This window comes from Geotrypetes seraphini, chromosome 12 (assembly GCF_902459505.1).
Source record: "Geotrypetes seraphini chromosome 12, aGeoSer1.1, whole genome shotgun sequence".
Taxonomy (NCBI): Eukaryota; Metazoa; Chordata; class Amphibia; order Gymnophiona; family Dermophiidae; genus Geotrypetes; species Geotrypetes seraphini.
The window spans coordinates 59,938,067-59,956,172 of record NC_047095.1 but is presented as its reverse complement, the minus strand read 5'-3'; the positions used below and the strand labels follow the sequence as shown (position 1 = coordinate 59,956,172).

General features: G+C 44.1%; 1 protein-coding gene across 3 annotated transcripts in view; it reads right to left on the bottom strand.

Moving 5' to 3' along the window:
• Positions 1–18,106, bottom strand: part of EPS15 (epidermal growth factor receptor pathway substrate 15) — a 312,116-nt gene that overhangs the window by 254,251 nt on the left and 39,759 nt on the right. For all 3 annotated transcript variants that reach the window (XM_033915879.1, XM_033915877.1, XM_033915878.1), the window contains exons 3-4: positions 13,832–13,921; positions 2,226–2,273 (exon numbers count right to left, since the gene is read on the bottom strand). In XM_033915879.1, coding sequence (XP_033771770.1) covers positions 2,226–2,273; positions 13,832–13,921 — 138 coding nt within the window. The remainder of the gene's footprint in view (positions 1–2,225; positions 2,274–13,831; positions 13,922–18,106) is intronic.

Sequence of the window (18,106 nt, the reverse complement as noted above, 5' to 3'; positions counted from 1 at the left end):
GGTGGGCCCCAACCTCCAAACTCTCCAGTGAATCCTTCCTTGCCTCTGGAGAGGAGAAAACCAGTGAATCCGGGGTTTCCCCGCCCCTGGGAGAGCTGGTCGTCTGGGGCTGCGGGAGCGGTGCCCTAACGTCGGGGCTCAGTGTAGTATCGGGCCCAGGAGCATCCACAACGGGTTCCCCCTCCCTGTGTCCTCTGCGGGCCGCCATCCAACGTCGCTGTGACCTACTGCATGCGCCGCAAGAGTTCATGTATATTCCCGAGACCCGGGGCTCCAGGACGCCGCGAGGCAGAAGCGGCACTCCGGCCCCGTCTCTTCGGCATCACGGTAAGTAAAAACCGCTAGAAAAGTTACAACGAACGCAATCCTGGGACACGCAGCTCAGCGCATCCTGCTCTCAGATCGCCATCTTGGATCTCACATTCCTAGCATTCTATTCGACCTTTTGCCGCCGCCACACATTGCGCAGACGGCTTCATTGACTTGTCTACAAGTACTCCCAAGTCTCTTTCCTGGGGGCTCTCTCTAGATACACTATATCAACTGGCTCACCTTTATTCACATATTTATTCACACCTTCAAAGAAGTCAAGCAAATTGGTGAGGCAATATCTCCCTAGGCAGAACCCATGTTGACTCTGTCTCATTAAATCAAGCTTGTCTACCTGTTTCACAATTTTATTTTTTTATAATCGTTTCTACCATTTCTATCATTTTGTAATTTCCCGGATCTCCCCTGAAGCCCTTTTTAAAAATCGTCATAACATTGGCCACCCTCCAATCTTCAGGTACTACAGATCACTAACAGCAAGTCATGTTTGAGTTATTTTAGTACCCTGGGATGTATACCATCCGGTCCTGGCGATTTATTTATTGGGATTTATTAACCACCCTACATAGAGATTCACCCAAAGCAGTTTACAATTCATTAAATAGTAATCAGGTACTCTTAAGTATTTTCCCTATCTGTCCTAGCAGGCTCACATTCTAACTATGGTACCTGGAGAATGGAGAGTGACTTGCCCAGAGTTACAAAGCGTAGGATGGGATCAAACTCATAACCTCAGGGTTATAAGGCAGCAGCCAGGGCCGGATTGAAGGGTAGGGGGCCCACCAGAGTTAGAAGGCAAACAGGGCAGCTGTCTAGGTATCGCTTCTCCTCACCTTCATGGTGCTTTTCCAAGCTCTCTCTCAGAAGGGCCCTCACTAGTTGCACGTGCGCAGCTGCTGCAAAAACTACTCTTCTGATGTGATCTTGTATTAAACTAAACCTTAATTTTATAGACCGGGTCTTCAACCAAAAGGTGCTCAACTCAGTTTACAATACTGTAAATATAGTACATAAATGACTAGTAAATATAAAAGAAGATTGAAATCTAGAATGGCTTAGTTTCCAAAGTGTTTAGTAAACAAGAACGTTTTCAGAGCTTTCCAAAATAAAACAAAGGGACCTAGACTTCTAAGTGAAAGCGGAAACGCATTTCAGAGCTGTTAGTTTTTTGTTGTTTGTTTTTTTTTTAAACATTCTTTATTCATTTTAATCATACAAGTGCACAAAAATACAACATAAGAACAATCATACATCACTTGTATATCTTTCATTAATATCATGAATACATAAATAAATAAATAACCCCTCCTCCCCCTACCCACCATTTCATTATAATAGAAACATGGAAGATGATGGCAGAAAAGGGCAATAGCCCATCAAGTCTGCCCACTCTAATGACCCACTCCCCTTGATTTTACCCCCCTAGAGATCCCACATGTGTATCCCATTTCCTTTTAAAATCTGGCACGCTGCTGGCCTCAATCACCTGAAGTGGAAGTTCGTTCCAATGATCAACCACCCTTTCGGTGAAGAAGAACTTCCTGGTGTCGCCATGAAATTTCCCACCCCTGATTTTCAGCAGATGCCCTCTTGTAGCCGAGGGACCTTTAAGAAAGAAAATATCATCCTCCACCTCAATACGGCCCGTGATATATTTAAACATTTCTATCATGTCTCCTCTCTCTCTCTACGTTCCTCGAGTGAGTATAGCTGCAATTTATTCAGCCTTTCCTCATACGGGAGATCTTTGAGTCTCGAGACAAGATTAATTCTTGATACTGTATGTTTAAAATTAATAATAAAATAAGTTAAAAAAAAAAAAATATATATATATATATATATAAATTATATATTTAATGTTTAACTCCCTGAATATACAATAAAATAATCCTTACCTGTTTGTTCAAGTAACCTTTTGCATCTGTATCAGCTAAATCCCAGATCTATGCAGAAAATGAAAAGGATACTTTTAAATGAAAACATTTAAGGAACAACTTACAAAAATCTGCTGGTACGAGTAATACTCTGGTCTAAAATGTAAACCTGAAACTTTCAAAAGGAGCAATACAGAACCCCGTATTTCATAGCAGTTATCTCATTCAGCTCTTTTAGATTTCCAGCTCAGCTGAACAGGTTTCTGTTTCCTAACAGGGTTTAAAAAAGATTTGGATAATTTCCTAAAACAAAAGTTTACAGGCTATTATTAAGATGAACTTTGGGAAATCCACTGCTTATTCCTAGGATAAGCAACATAAATCCTGTTTTACTCCTTGGAATCTAGCCAGGAACTTGTGATACTGGGCTTGACTGACTTTCTGTCTGTCCCAATCATGTTCTTATGATATTGCAGTAATAGCCTTCATCAGCAACTATAAGGGAATTTTTTTTTTCTGCCCCTACTACCTACCAATCGCATTAACAGTCCTCAACTAGAGGCCACAAATGACTGAGGCACTTTATTATATTATCTTTGTTATTATCATTATTCTTTCACAAACTCAAAGCAGAAACTTAACTAATTGGGAGTGCTGGTCTTAAATTCTAGCACCTTCTAATAGTGTTTCTCCAAATCGTTACAGCCAAGAATAAAGATGTTATATTGATATAAATATTTATACAAGTCTTGTTTCTTCTGTGCAGTTGACTTACAAATATATTGTGCAGCTTTTTTTTTTTTTTTTTAAATTACCAGCTTATTAGTGTTCTGATAATATCTAAAGAAATAAATGACACCAAGGTAAAACAGAAGTCATTTCTGGGCAATTTATTTTCACACTCATAAAACTAACTACAGTCAAACCTCGGTTTACGAGTGTTTCGCAAAAAGCACAGTTACTTACCGTAACAGGTGTTATCCAGGGACAGCAGGCAGATATTCTTGATTGATGGGTGACGGCACCGACGGAGCCCCGGTACGGACAATTTTAGAGTGATTGCACTCTAAGAACTTGGAAAGTTCTAGTAGGCCGCACCGCGCACGCGCGAGTGCCTTCCCGCCCGACAGAGGCGCGCAGTCCCCAGTTAGGATAAGCCAGCTAAGAAGCCAACCCGGGGAGGTGGGTGGGACGCAAGAATATCTGCCTGCTGTCCCTGGATAACACCTGTTACGTTAAGTAACTGTGCTTTATCCCAGGACAAGCAGGCAGCATATTCTTGACTGATGGGTGACCTCCAAGCTAACAAAAAGAGGGATGGAGGGAAGGTTGGCCATTAGGAAAACAAATTTTGCAAAACAGATTGGCCGAAGTGTCCATCCCGTCTGGAGAAAGCATCCAGACAATAGTGAGATGTAAAAGTATGAACTGAGGACCAAGTAGCAGCTTTGCAGATTTCCTCAATAGGAGTGGAACGGAGGAAAGCTACAGATGCTGCCATAGCCCGAACTCTATGGGCCGTGACAGAACCTTCCAGTGTCAGTCCGGTCTGAGCATAACAGAATGAAATGCACGCTGCCAGCCAATTAGACAACGTACGTTTAGAAACAGGACGTCCCAATTATTCGGATCAAAGGACAGAAAGAGTTGGGGAGCTGATCTGTGGGGTTTAGTACGCTCTAGATAGTAAGCTAGAGCCCTCTTACAGTCCAAAGTATGCAGAGCCTGTTCTCCAGAATGAGAGTGAGGTTTCGGAAAGAAGACAGGCAGAACAATGGATTGGTTGAGATGGAATTCAGAGACAACCTTAGGGAGAAACTTTGGATGTGTACGCAGAACCACCTTGTCATGATGAAAGACTGTAAAAGGTGGATCTGCAACTAGTGCATGTAGCTCACTGACCCTCCTGGTAGAGGTAAGAGCAATAAGGAAAAGTACTTTCCAAGTGAGAAACTTGAAAGGAATGGTAGCCAAAGGTTCAAATGGAGGCTTCATTAAGGCGGAAAGAACCACATTGAGATCCCAGATTACAGGAGGGGCTTTAAGAGGTGGTTTCACATTGAAAAGACCCCGCATGAACCTGGACACCAAGGGATGAGCTGAGAGAAGTTTTCCATGAACCGGTTCATGAAAAGCAGCAATAGCACTGAGGTGGACTCTGATGGAAGTAGACTTAAGTACAGAGTCAGACAAAGAAAGCAGATAATCCAACAATGTCTCCACTGCCACGGAAGTGGGATCAAGATGATGAAGAAGACACCAGGAAGAAAATCGTGTCCACTTCTGATGGTAACATTGCAGAGTGGCTGGTTTCCTGGAGGCATCTAGAATGGAACGAACGGGCTGAGACAAAAGAGTATCATGAGAAGTCAGCCCGAGAGATACCAAGCTGTCAGGTGCAGACACTGGAGGTTGGGATGTAGAAGGGTCTCCTGATGCTGTGTAAGCAGAGAAGGAAACAGTGGAAGAAGAAAAGGTTCCCTGGAACTGAGTTGAAGTAGAAGGGAGAACCAATGTTGCCTGGGCCACCTCGGAGCAATCAGAATCATGGTGGCTCGTTCCCTCTTGAGCTTGAACAAGGTTCTCAACATGAGAGGCAGAGGAGGGAAAGCGTACAGGAACAGATTGGACCAGTTGAGGAGAAATGCATCCGCTGCCAGACGGTGAGGAGAGTAGAGTCTGGAGCAGAATAGGGGCAGCTGGTGATTGTGAGGAGCTGCAAAAAGGTCTATCTGAGGAGTGCCCCATTGAGCGAAGATGGACTGTAGAGTGAAAGGATCGATTGCCCACTCGTAAGGCTGGAGAATTCTGCTGAGCTTGTCCGCTAAGGAATTCTGTTCTCCCTGAATGTAGATAGCTTTCAGGAATAGATGGTGATCTATGGCCCAAGCCCAGATCCTCTGGGCTTCCTGGCACAAGAGGCGAGAGCCTGTCCCACCCTGCTTGTTGATGTAGTACATTGCAACTTGATTGTCTGTGCACAGGAGGAGGACTTGAGGAAAGAGAAGATGTTGGAAGGCCTTGAGGGCATAAAACATCGCTCTGAGTTCAAGGAAATTGATGTGATGCTTCATTTCCTGAGGTGTCCAAAGTCCTTGAGTTTGGAACTCGTTCAAGTGAGCTCCCCAGGCGTAAGGGGAGGCATCGGTGGTGATGATAAGTTGATGAGGAGGTAGATGGAAGAGAAGACCTCTGGAGAGATTTGAGGATATCAACCACCATTGTAGAGACTGACGAAGAGATGATGTCACAGATATGTGACGTGAGCAAGGATCTATCGCTTGGGACCACTGGGTAGCTAGGGTCCATTGAGGAGTGCGCAGGTGAAGACGTGCGAAGGGTGTGACATGAACAGCGGAGGCCATGTGACCCAAGAGTATCATCATTTGCTTGGCCGAGATGGAACGTTGTGGAAGCACCTACTGACATAGAGATTGAAGCGTTTGAAGACAGTTGGATGGCAGGAACGCTCTCATGAGGACTATGTCCAAGACTGCTCCAATGAATTGAAGTCTCTGAGTGGGGATGAGATGAGATTTGGGTAGATTGATCTCGAATCCCAGAAATTGAAGAAACAGGATGGTCTGGGTGTTGGCCTGAAGTACTGTCTGAGATGAATTGGTCTTTATCAATCAATCGTCCAGGTAAGGAAACACCTGAAGGTGGTGGGAACGCAGAAAGGCAGCCACCACAATCAGACATTTGGTAAACACTCTTGGAGAGGAGGCAAGACCGAAGGGAAGCACCTTGTATTGGTAATGACAATGATTGATCATGAAGCGTAGATACTGCCTGGAGGCCAGATTGACCGGTATGTGAGTGTATGCTTCTTTGAGATCGAGGGAACATAGCCAGTCGCCTTGATTGAGAAGAGGGTAAAGAGTGGCCAGAGAAAGCATTCTGAATTTTTCTTTGACCAAGCACTTGTTGAGATCGCGAAGATCTAGGATGGGTCTGAGATCTCCTGTTTTTTTGGGAACTAGAAAATAACGGGAGTAGAAGCCTTGCCCCTTTTGATCTAGAGGAACTTCCTCTATGGCGTTCAGAAGGAGGAGGGATTGGACCTCTTGAAGAAGGAGGGAAGACTGAGGAGTGTTCAAAGCAGACTCTTTTGGTAGACTTTGGGCAGGAAGAGTCTGAAAGTTGAGAGAGTAGCCGTGGCTGATGATGTTGAGGACCCATTGATCCGAGGTGATGGTTTCCCAACGGCTTATGAAATGAGTAAGGCGTCCTCCAATAGGCAGCGGAAGATGGGCAGATGGAGGGATACTGGCTATGTCCTGGAGAACCAAGTCAAAAGGGTTGTGAAGGTTTTTGTGGAGGAGGAGGCTTCACCTGTTGTTGCTGCTGTGCAGGTCTAGTGTTTTGCCTTTGTTGTTGCCTCTGACGCCTGGGTTGTTGAGCTGCCGGTGGCAAAGGACGAGCCACAAATCGACGCAGGTAGGCCGATTGCTGACGAAAAGGCCTTGTAGGTGGGGTCTTCTTTTTTGTTTTGAGGAGAGTATCCCACCTAGTTTCATGAGCCGAAAGCTTTTGAGTAGTGGAGTCCATGGATTCTCCAAACAGCTCATCCCCCAGGCAAGGTGCATTAGCCAGTCGATCCTGATGATTGACATCAAGTTCTGAAACTCTGAGCCATGCCAGTCGGCGCATGGCCACCAACATAGCTGTGGCCCGAGAGGTTAGCTCAAAGGTGTCATAGATCGACCTGACCATGAACTTTCGAAGTTGTAAGAGCGATGAAGAAGTTTGGCAAAAGGCAGATTTTTTACGGTCAGGGAGGTACTTCTCAAAAGCAGTCAGATTTTGTATGAGATGCTTGAGATAGAATGAGAAGTGGAAAGCGTAATTCCCTGACCTGTTGGCCAACATCGCATTCTGGTACAACCTCTTGCCAAATTTGTCCATGACTTTACCTTCTCTGCCAGGAGGGACTGAGGCGTATACACTAGCTCCCGTGGATTTCTTTAGAGTGGATTCCACTAATAGAGACTCATGTGGGAGCTGTGGTTTGTCAAACCCAGGAATCGGGATGACTTTATATAAGGAGTCTAACTTGCGGGGGGCTCCAGGGATGGTCAAAGGTGTCTCTAAATTCTTGTACAACATCTCTCTCAAGATGTCATGGAGAGGTAATTTGAGATATTCCCTTGGAGGTTGGTCAAAATCCAGTGCATCAAGAAAAGCTTTGGATTTCTTTGACTCAGCCTCCAAGGGAATAGAGAGAGAGTCACACATCTCTTTTAAAAAAGATGAGAAAGAGGTTACATCTGGTTTAGAGGATGGGTCTAAAGCAGAAGGATCCTCATCACCAGATGAACATTCCCCTTCAGAGAGAAGAGGGTCCTCTGAGTCACCCCACAGATCAGGATCCCGAACCTGAAAACTGCGGTCTCGAGATTCCGGTGTGGAGGGTTCCAGGTGTCGGGATTTGCGTGCCGACTTACCTGACCTCATAGACATGGTACCGGGAGACGTTAAGGGCTGCATTAGTGCTGAAGTCTGAAAAGCCTGGTGTTGAGCTCTCGGTTCCGGTGCGAGGACTGGCATGGAGACCGAGGAAGCAGAATGTACCGGTACCGACAAAGTGGATGCCGATAGAAGGGGCTGCTCCACTGTCGGTACCAGTGGCTCAGACCAGACCGGGACCGGAAGGCTCGGTGTCAAAAGTGCAGGAAGGAGTTGTTGCAACTGTTCCTTAAGCTGCACCTGCAGGACAGCGGCGATCCGCTCGTCCAGCGAAGGCACCGGTACCGCCTTTTTCTTGAGCGGTACCTGCAGTGCTGCTCTACGCCCCGAGGATGAGGAACCCGAGGTCGAGGGGCTCACCTCTATTGGGGCGGAGCACTTCCGTGGGCGCCTCGAGGTCGGCAGGACTTGGCTTGCTGCTACTGAGACCGGAGGACGCTCCAACGGGGAAGGCTTCTTAGTCGGCTTACCTGAGGGATGCGGTATCGCGCGGTGTCGACAAGGTGGGTGCCGACTGAGACGGGGCCGATGTCGGTGCCAGTGCCGCAGAGTCAGAAATCTCGGCACCAAACAATAACTGCTGCTGGATCTGCCGATTTTTCAGAGTTCTCTTTTTTAAAGTCGCACAGCGGGTGCAGGTAGACGCTCGATGGTCAGGATCAAGACACTGTAGACACCAGTTGTGCGGGTCAGTGAGTGAAATTGGTCGTGCACACCGCTGGCACTTCTTAAAACCAGGTTGAGGGGGCATGAAGGTAAAAACGGCTTCTGCCAAATCGAAGGCCGAGGCCTCGATGGTGGCAACAGGCCCCGCCGGGGCGAAATTGAAAGAAGTGAAAAAAAAACCCAAAGTTTTTTTTTTTTTTAAAGAAAAGAAAATAAAAGAAAATGAAGGAAACAATATTTCCTTAAGGGTTTACGCGAGCGGGAAGGCGCTATGAAAAAAGTCTTCAACAGCCGTTGAAAGAAACGCGTCTTCTTAGCTCCGCGGAAACTAAGAAACTGGGGACCGCGCGCCTCTGTCGGGCGGGAAGGCACTCGCACGTGCGCGGTGCGGCCTACTAGAACTTTCCAAGTTCTTAGAGTGCAATCACTCTAAAATTGTCCGTACCGGGGCTCCGTCGGTGCCGTCACCCATCAGTCAAGAATATGCTGCCTGCTTGTCCTGGGATAATGAGCAAAACATTCTCGCAAATCATGACTCGCAAACCGATATGCGAGTTCCCCCGCCCGCTAACCGGCATCTCCCCCCGCCTGCAAATGCTGCCCCCCCCACTGCGAACCGGCATCGTCCCCCCCTCGTGAACGCCCGCCTCCCCTGCGCGAACTGGCATCCCCCGCCCGCAAAAACTAAAAGCTTACCCTCCCAAAGTGGCAACGGCATGCAGCAACAATCCACAGGAGGTGCCGGTGCCCGAAGATCGTGCCTCTCCTCCAACTGGGCTTTGAGCATCTGCGCATGCTCAAGGCCTTCTGGCTCTCGTTCTCTCTGAAATTGAAGCTGATCAGCCTTACGTGACATCTTCTGTAATCTAGAGCAGCGCGGGCAAAAGTCTCGACAGTGTTAAGGACCTAGGTACTTGATACACCAATTACATGGGTCACTAGCCGAACTAGTCCTGTTACACCGGGTGCACCACTTGAAGCCACTTGGAGGCTTGGATAATCAAGGGTGACACCAACGCTAGATCAAAGGACTCAGTAGTCTGGGGTGGTTGAGTACATGACTGAAAATGACTCAAAGCACTGGGCCTGAAACCAGGCTGAGATGATGCTGAAGGCCAAAACGAAAAATAGGTCAAAAATGAAAAAATTTTAACTAGATGAAAGATAAAAGAATAAAATGAAAAACTATGAAGAAAATAAAGTTATTAAAAAACCCCATGATCGGGAAAGCACTGATATACCAAAAGTTTTACACACTTGGAGAAACTCCTAAAAGCACAGCTTCTCAGCTCTGTGGAAAACTGAGAACTGATGATCCTGTGAGCCGACGTCAGGCAAGAAGGCACCAGTGCATGTGCGGTACGAGCACTCTTAAGACTTTTCAGTCTTTTAAAGTGACACTATACTATTGAACTGTCCATATTGGGCTCCGCGGATGACCACTCACATGTAAGAATATGTTGCCGTCTTGTCCTAGGGTAACTTGTATTTCAGTGTGTGATCCTCACTAATAAATAAATTTGCTCAGGAGTCCACTTTTGACATAACCACAAACCCATTCAAAAGCCAATTTAGTGGTTCAGGTATAAATACCCCATGAACAAGTCAATTTATATAACAATAAAAATTAAATGTGTATGAAAACCATAATGCGCCCAGTATTGTTACAACAATAATTTATTTCTATAGCATTATCATAATCACCCACTTTTCTATATTGCACACAAATACAGATAATGATGATATTACTTACCTTTAAGTTTAGGCTCATTCAATGCTTCTGTGCAGGTTAACTTCCATTGTTGAACGGGAGCCTTCCACATAAGCACAAATTCTTCATGGTGAATACTTCTAAAAAGACTGCTTCTATGGGAGGATCCCAATCAACAACGGAAGTTATCTTGAACAGAAGCATTGAATGAATGATAATATTTATCTTTAAGTTTATGTTGTCTATGTTAAGAATATTTTGGGTCTAGAATTTGTGCACACATTATGAGTTTCTGAACACTCTTTATACACATTTTTGCTCATTATATAACTTAATTTGATTATGGTATGTTTCTTTTTGAATCGCAGATGAGGTGTCTGAAAGGTAGGAAGACAAGTAGATTCTGCTGAAGGGAACGGAGGGTACAAGAGGGTATGTAGGGGATTAGATTATCCAAATAAGGGGGGGAGTGAGATTAATGGGTTTTATAAAGTAAAAGTAGGATTTTAAAGGCGAGATGGTAGCATAAAGGGAGTCAGTGGGTTGTTTTCAGAAGGGGAATTACATGGTCATATTTTTTTCCTTCTCGCGATTAGATGTTAAAGGTCTCTGAATCTGATACAGTAGTATACAGAATTGCAATAATCAATGTGACTGACCATCAGACAGTAAATTAGAACTTTAAAGTGTGAATGGATATAGGAGACTGGATTTTGAGCAAATGAGATACAATTTGCAGAAACAGCATTGGACAATGGATGAAATCAGAGATTAGAAGATCAATTTGGGGTCAAAAATAACACCCAGGATCTTGAGTGTTGGTGAAAGACATATTGGGGTGTTAGAAAGAACTATTGGCGAAGTGAGATCTTAAATGATGTTGTTGGGGGGGGGGGGGGGGAAAAAAAAGGGACTTTGGATTTCTGGGGGTTAAGTGACAAGTGGTACTTGTGGAGCCAGAGTGTAATCTTACTTAATTTTGAGTTTTTGTTTATCTCCTATGCATCTGTGGAATCTAGTAGTGAAGTTGGATGTCGTCTGCATAGGTAAATGATGTGAATTCGATAGATTGTGCAAGGGTAAGGGGGCCATGAAGATGTTAAAATAGAGATGAGGTAAGGATAGATCCCTGGAGTACTCCACAGGGCAGGGTGAATGGGTTGGATGATTGGTCCTGAAAGCGAATCAGAGAGATAGGAGGCAAACCAAGCCAAAGTTGTTCCTGTGATACTGATTTGGTTGAGATGAGATACGAGCAGTGTGTGGTCAATGGTGTCAAACACTGCTGTGAGATCGAGAGAAGCATAGATTTACTGTGATTGATGTGATATAGGGCAGTAGTAGTGAGGCCAATAAAGGATGTTTCAGTGGAATAGTGTTGACAGAAACCTGTCCGATTTGGATAAAGAGTGTTTGTTTTTTCCCAAAAAAATATTCTAGGAGGTGAAAGATGTGTTTTTTATCATTTTAGCACAAAATTGAAGATTGGAAATAGGTTGGTAATTAGTGCAGTCAGTAGCATGTAAATTGACATTTTTTTTAGCTTGAGACAGTTAACAGCCAGTTTCCAAGTATGAGGGATAATACTTTGTGAGAGAACATAAGAACATAAGAACTGCCATCTCCGGATCAGACCCATGGTCCATCGAGTCCGGCGATCCGCACACGCGGAGGCCCAGTCAGGTATACACCTGATGTAGTTTTAGTCACCCATATCCCTCTATGCCTCTCGTAAGGAGATGTGCATCTAATTTGCCTTTGAATCCTAGCACAGTGGATTCCTTAATAACCTCCTTTGGGAGAGCATTCCAGGTGTTTACACTCGCTGTGTAAAGCAGAACTTCCTGGCATTTGTCCTGGACTTGTCCCCCCTTAGCTTCAAACCATGTCCTCTTGTCCGTGTCGTGTTGGACAATGTAAATAATTTATTTACCTGCTCTATTTTATCGATGCCTTTCAGCATTTTGAACGTCTCAATCATGTCCCCTCGCAGCCTCCTCTTCTCAAGGGAGAACAGTCCCAGTTTCTTGAGTCGTTCCTCATATTCCAAGTTCTCCATACCTCTTATTAGCTTCGTTGCTCGTCTCTGCACCCTCTCAAGCAGTTTTATATCCTTCTTTAGGTTGGGAGACCAATGTTGGACACAGTATTCCAAGTGTGGTCTGACCATTGCTCTATAAAGCGGCATTATGACTTTCTCCGATCTACTCGTGATTCCTTGTTGGAGATCATGGTGTGTAGGAAAGGGGCAAAGAAAGCAAGATGATGTTTTAAGATCCTGTATGGAACTGGGTCACAAGGTGCTGTGGTAAGTTTTACGGATGTAATGAGAGTGAGGTGGTCAGACATAGATGGGATATTAAAGTCAGAAAATGATTCCTCAACATAGACTAATTTTGCCCTAGATAAATATATGAGAGTCTTAAACAATATTATTCTAAACTACATTGGCCTCCTGTAGCTGCCCATATACAATTTAAAATTTGTGTGACTATTTTAAATATCTTGTAAAGAGAAGCTTCCATGTATTTGTTAGATCTATGGTTCCATTACAAAGACTGTCTGATACATAAATATTTGTAATCTCCATCTCTTGAGTTACCCAATGTTTAAAAACCTTAAATCTATCAGACAACTTTCCACAATTCAATGTCATATAGCTAAGATATGTAACCAACTCTCTTTTTTTGAGACCATGTGATAATAATTTTCTTTAAAACTTTTCTTTCTTGAAAATTCAGTATCTCAACCAATCCGTAACATTGATTCAAATATATTTGCTAATGTAATTCCAGATGTGCTATTCTGTTTTGCTGTCTTGAACTGTGTAGGTATAGGTAGAATATAAATACATTAATAATAAACAAACATTATACCTGAACCACTAACATCTGTCTTTCCAGTGTGTGCTCACAGATCCTAGTATTCTGTATGGGTTTCCAAACATTTCTGAGAAAAGAGAAAACCTCTTCCAGTAAGAAAGTGGTGTCTACCTAGCTGCCTTGCCTCACAGCTTTTGTGAAGGGGGACAGAGGAAAAGGCAGTTTGCTCATCTGCTGATTGAAGCATAGCAAGAGCAGCAAGCTCCTTATCTCAGAGCAAGCCGCCATGGCCATTCTACTGCTGCTGCAGTTATAATTAACAGGTGTCCTCTATGATGTAATTGGCTGCTTGACTTCCAGCCCACTGTGCTAAGGACCCCTGAGGAAGGCAACCGTGTTGCTGAAACATAGACCATGTAGGGCCTGTTGATTTTATATATAGCACTATTTTTACAGTTTATATACTGTTGGCATTGGCCAGAGTTTATAGTATGACTTTTATGATATTGTAATGCATTTTAATATACACCAATAAACATTAATTATTTACTCCTGTAAGTCCAGGACTTGGTTCCACTTTTTTTTTGCTTGTTTCATTATTTACTTTTGTGGTATCAAGGTCCTTGGCTGTGTGAAGTTGGACCGATTTGTTTTGGCGCCAACCACCCCACAGTCTTTTTGTGTTTTTGTTGGGTTTCCAATCTAGGAAGCCTAAATAGGGAGAAAGAGCAACTCTTTCTACGATTTCATTGGCGGCACCAAACCACAACTCAGGAATCACTACTGTTAAAGCTCACTCATGATGCTGAGATTTTAAAAAATATATTTATCATAGCTGAGCTCCAGCCAAATTTAAAGCAACATGTATTTATTAATCCTGTTCACTTTTTTTTAATGAATTTTTTCTTCAAATTAAATGACACACACATTTATGTGGGACTGCAGGGGAGTACAAATACCTTTCCAAGTATTAAGTCTGTCAGTCCTGATGTTTTCAAGAAGAGAGCAGCATCTGAGGCCAACACTTTTCCTGTGTTACCTGAATCAACCTGCAGAAGATTTGTAATATTTTAATGACATGCATTAAGAACAAATTACTTAGAGATGCAGAATATAAGATACGCAGCAGTCAGCTTAATTCTCAATGGATGACTAGAAAACACTAGAAAAGATGGCAATTGTTTCTTACTGGAGTCTTTTAGACATTTGTTAAGGTAGAAATCCACACCCTTAGTCAGTGAACAAACTGGTTCAAAGCTGGGCTTTGATGCAGTAATTACAGTATATATCACTTTGTCGTGTTAAGACATGTCTTATACAGTCAAACCTCGGTTTGCGAGTGACCCGGTTTGCGAGTGTTTTGCAAGACGAGCAAAACATTCTCGCAAACCAAGTGTTGACTCGATTTGCGAGCACCCCCCGATAACCGGCATCGCTCCCCCCCGCTCACAAAGGGCCCCCCCCACGAGAACAGGAGCCCCCCGCCCGACCAACTTTAACTCACCCCCCCTTTAGCACCGGCACGCAGCCCACAAGAGCTGGTGCCGCTTGAAGATCTTCTTCCCAGTCTCTGCCGGCTTTGAGCATGCATCTGCGCATGCTCAAGCCCTTCTAATTCTCCCTCTCGCCGAGAATCTCGGCGAGAGAGAGAATTAGAAGGACTTGAGCATGCGCAGATGCATGCTCAAAGCCGGCAGAGACTGGGAAGAAGAAGATCTTCAAGCGGCACTGGCACCGGCACTTGTGGGTTGCGTGCCGGTGCCAAAGGGGGGGGTGCCTGTTCTCACGGGGGGTGCCGGATCACGCGGGGGGGGGGGGCCTTTGCGAGTGGGGGGGGGGAGCAGCGCCCTGGCCTCGGGGGGGGGGGGGGGAACGTATGAAAGCGAGTTTCCATTATTTCCTATGGGGAAACTCGCTTTGATAAACGAGCATTTTGGATTACAAGCATGCTCCTGGAACAGATTATGCTTGTAATCCAAGGTACCACTGTATATAGAAAGGGGGGCCTATAAAATTATGACGACATATATAAGCACACATACATTGATACAACAGCACATATACAAGCTGTGTGTAGGCACTCCCAGGGGTAGAGGTTGGGCATGCAGTAGCAATATACATCCACATTTTCTAAATTATGCATAAACATACTGAACACATCCATATTAACACCTTCGGAGCACATGTTAATCTGTGCATGAGTACTTGTGTGCTAATGAGGCTAGTTCTGTATACTACTATACTACTATAAAAAGTAGTATAGTAAATTCTAACAAATATAAACATGCTTATTTTATTTTATAAAGGCACATAAGTGTCTATATCTTTATTTATAAACCTGGATTGGACTTTCCATACAGGTATCCTGTGATAAAATTACCCCTAAGCAGAATTCATTTGTCCAACTTTACAAGCCTAAGGTAAAATTATATCTTACCTGATAAATATCTTTCTTTTAGACACAGCATATGAATTCAGACTAGTGGATTCTGCCTATCTAACAGCAGGTGGCAAAAGAGAGCACTGAATCAAATTCTGGTCCTATTGGATGGAATGCCTCCTGGTCAATCAATATTTCTCTTAAAACATAAGTAAGGAAAGTGGAATTTTTTTTATAAGTGTTTTTATCAAATTTTAAATAAACTTGAAATCCAGAACACTCCTTTCCAATACACAAGAATAATTTAAAAAAACAAAAAACAAACCAACAACAACTGTAAACCCAACAGGTGAAAATCTGAAAAATACAAAGTGACAAATTGAAACAAATACTGACAAAAAATTTCAGTCGTCCTCCCAATGCTGATAGCTGAGTGAGCCAGAACCTCATCACTGCAAAGGACAAGATGCTGAAGCTCAGGAAGGCTGGATGGTAGTCCGTCCATTTGTTGGCATGAAAGGACTGTTTCTGAGAGAACCTGGATTTCTATTTAAATGGAGCCTCCCTCCAATCTATAACATTTACTATCTCTGAAGCGGAGACATGCCTGAGATGATAAAGAGAACCTCATACTCAGGCAAGAGCTGGGATTTAGAGTCCCCTGAGGTCCTTAACCAATTTCTTCAGGTCTTCCCCCAAACAGGAGCTTACCCTTAAATGGAAGTTTCACCAGACCAGTGGTCTCAAACTCAAACCCTTTGCAGGGCCACCTTTTGGATTTGTAGGTACTTGGAGGGCCGCAGAAAAAATAGTTAATGTCTTATTAAAGAAATGACGATTTTGCATGAGGTAAAACTCTACAGTTTATAAATCTTTCATAAGAACATAAGAATTGCCATCTCCGGATCAGATCCTGGGTCCATCAAGTCCGGTGATTCGCACACGCGGAGGCCCCGCCAGGTGTACCCTGGCATAGTTTTACTCCCCATATCACTGTATGCTTCTCAAGGGAGATGTGCATCTAATTTACCCTTACCCGTATCACTCTATGCCACTCTTAAGGAGATGTGCATCTAGTTTACCCTTAAATCCTAGAATGGTGGATTCTGCAATTACGTCCTCTGGGAGAGCATTCCAGGTGTCCACCACTCGCTGCGTGAAACAGAACTTTCTGATATTCGTCCTGGACATGTCCCCCCTCAGCTTCAGTCTATGTCCTCTTGTCCGTGTCACATTGGACATTGTAAATAACTGCTTTCCCTGCTCCATTTTCCTTTTGACTGTCTTAATAATAATAATAATAATGTAATTTATAGCTAAAGAGACATAAGATCAAGAAACTGTTTGATTTTAATTTTGCGATTATGATAAACATACTGAGGCCCTCAAAATAGTATCTGGCGGGCCGCATATGGCCCCGGGTCACGAGTTTGAGATCACTGCACCAGATGATGCTTAGAAGAAACATTCACTGCCCAATGGTGAAGCCAGAAAAATCGCCACACCATCACAACTAAAAACATTTGCTTTGCGGAAGCCCCAGTGAGGTCATACAAGGAATCAGATAAGTAAGCTAGTCCCACTTCCAAATCAGGGAATTCTGGAGCAAGCTGCGCCCCTGACTCAACCAAGGAATCTACAACCTGCTGCACCCAGCTAAGACAAGCTTCTGCAGCATAAGAATTGCAAATATCAGCCTGTAAGGAAAGAGCAGATATTTCACATCTTCAACGAAGATCCCAGCTTCCTATCCACAACATCTATCAAATCTATACCACCTTCCACCAGGAGAGTGGTCATTCTTCTTACTGCCGCCACAAAAAAATCTACCATAGGCAATTTCAATTTGTTCTTTTCCTCCTGAGAAATAGGATAAAGATGGGACCTAGCCTTGGCTGCCCACAGACTGTCATCCAGAGTGACCCACGACACTAAAATCAATTCTTGCATGGCCTCATGTATGGGAACTGCTTTCAGCAGCTACTTAATGTAGGCCAACCTAGGATTAGCAAAAGCCAGAGTTTGGGACTCAGACTCCAAAATATTTAGCACTTGCAATGCTTTTGTAATAAAAGATGGCAGCTTCTGCTAATGAAAAGCCCTTCATCTGCCTTATTAAACATGAACTCCCCTTTCTCCAGTTTCCCCATAAACACATCAGAGAACGACACAACCCCATCCCTATGGGAAGGAGAGAGATGGAGGAAATAAAGACCCTACCTTAGAAACTGAGCCAAATCACCTGTTTCGCCCCTATGTCAGCCTGTCAGGACTAGCAAGAAAGAACTGGGTCATGAGGAACCCAAGGCTGTTCCAAAGAAGAGCTACACATGTCATCACCACCAACAGACCCTTTTACTAGTAGGTACGCTCTATGGAGCAGCAAAATAAACTCTGGAGAAAAGGGAGAGAGGAACTGGTCCCAGCCAAATCAGCTTGCAAAGAGGCAGCTATCCCAGAAACCAGAGGAAGGAGTGAAATGGATCCCGAAGGAGGGAAATCAGACACCAAGGCAACAGCCTCCTACTGCAACAAGATGGCCGCAAGGAACTGAGAACGTGGCCGCCTCTCCCTCACAAGGAAACCACCATTCCATTACTGGAAAAAATACCCTCCATGGTAGAACTTGAACACACACCCCAGATATTGTCCTAATGTTGCTCATCACTTACTACAGCACAAACAGTGCTTTACTGCTTCAGCCGCCATCTAACACCAGAAAAATAAAAGCATCACACTGCACCTGGGTCAATTAGTAAATTTAAAGGCACATTCACTGACCTCCAAAATAGCTGAGAAAAGAATTCCAGCCTCAAGAAGACGTTTTTTTCTGTCAGTGAAATCAGCTCCTGCT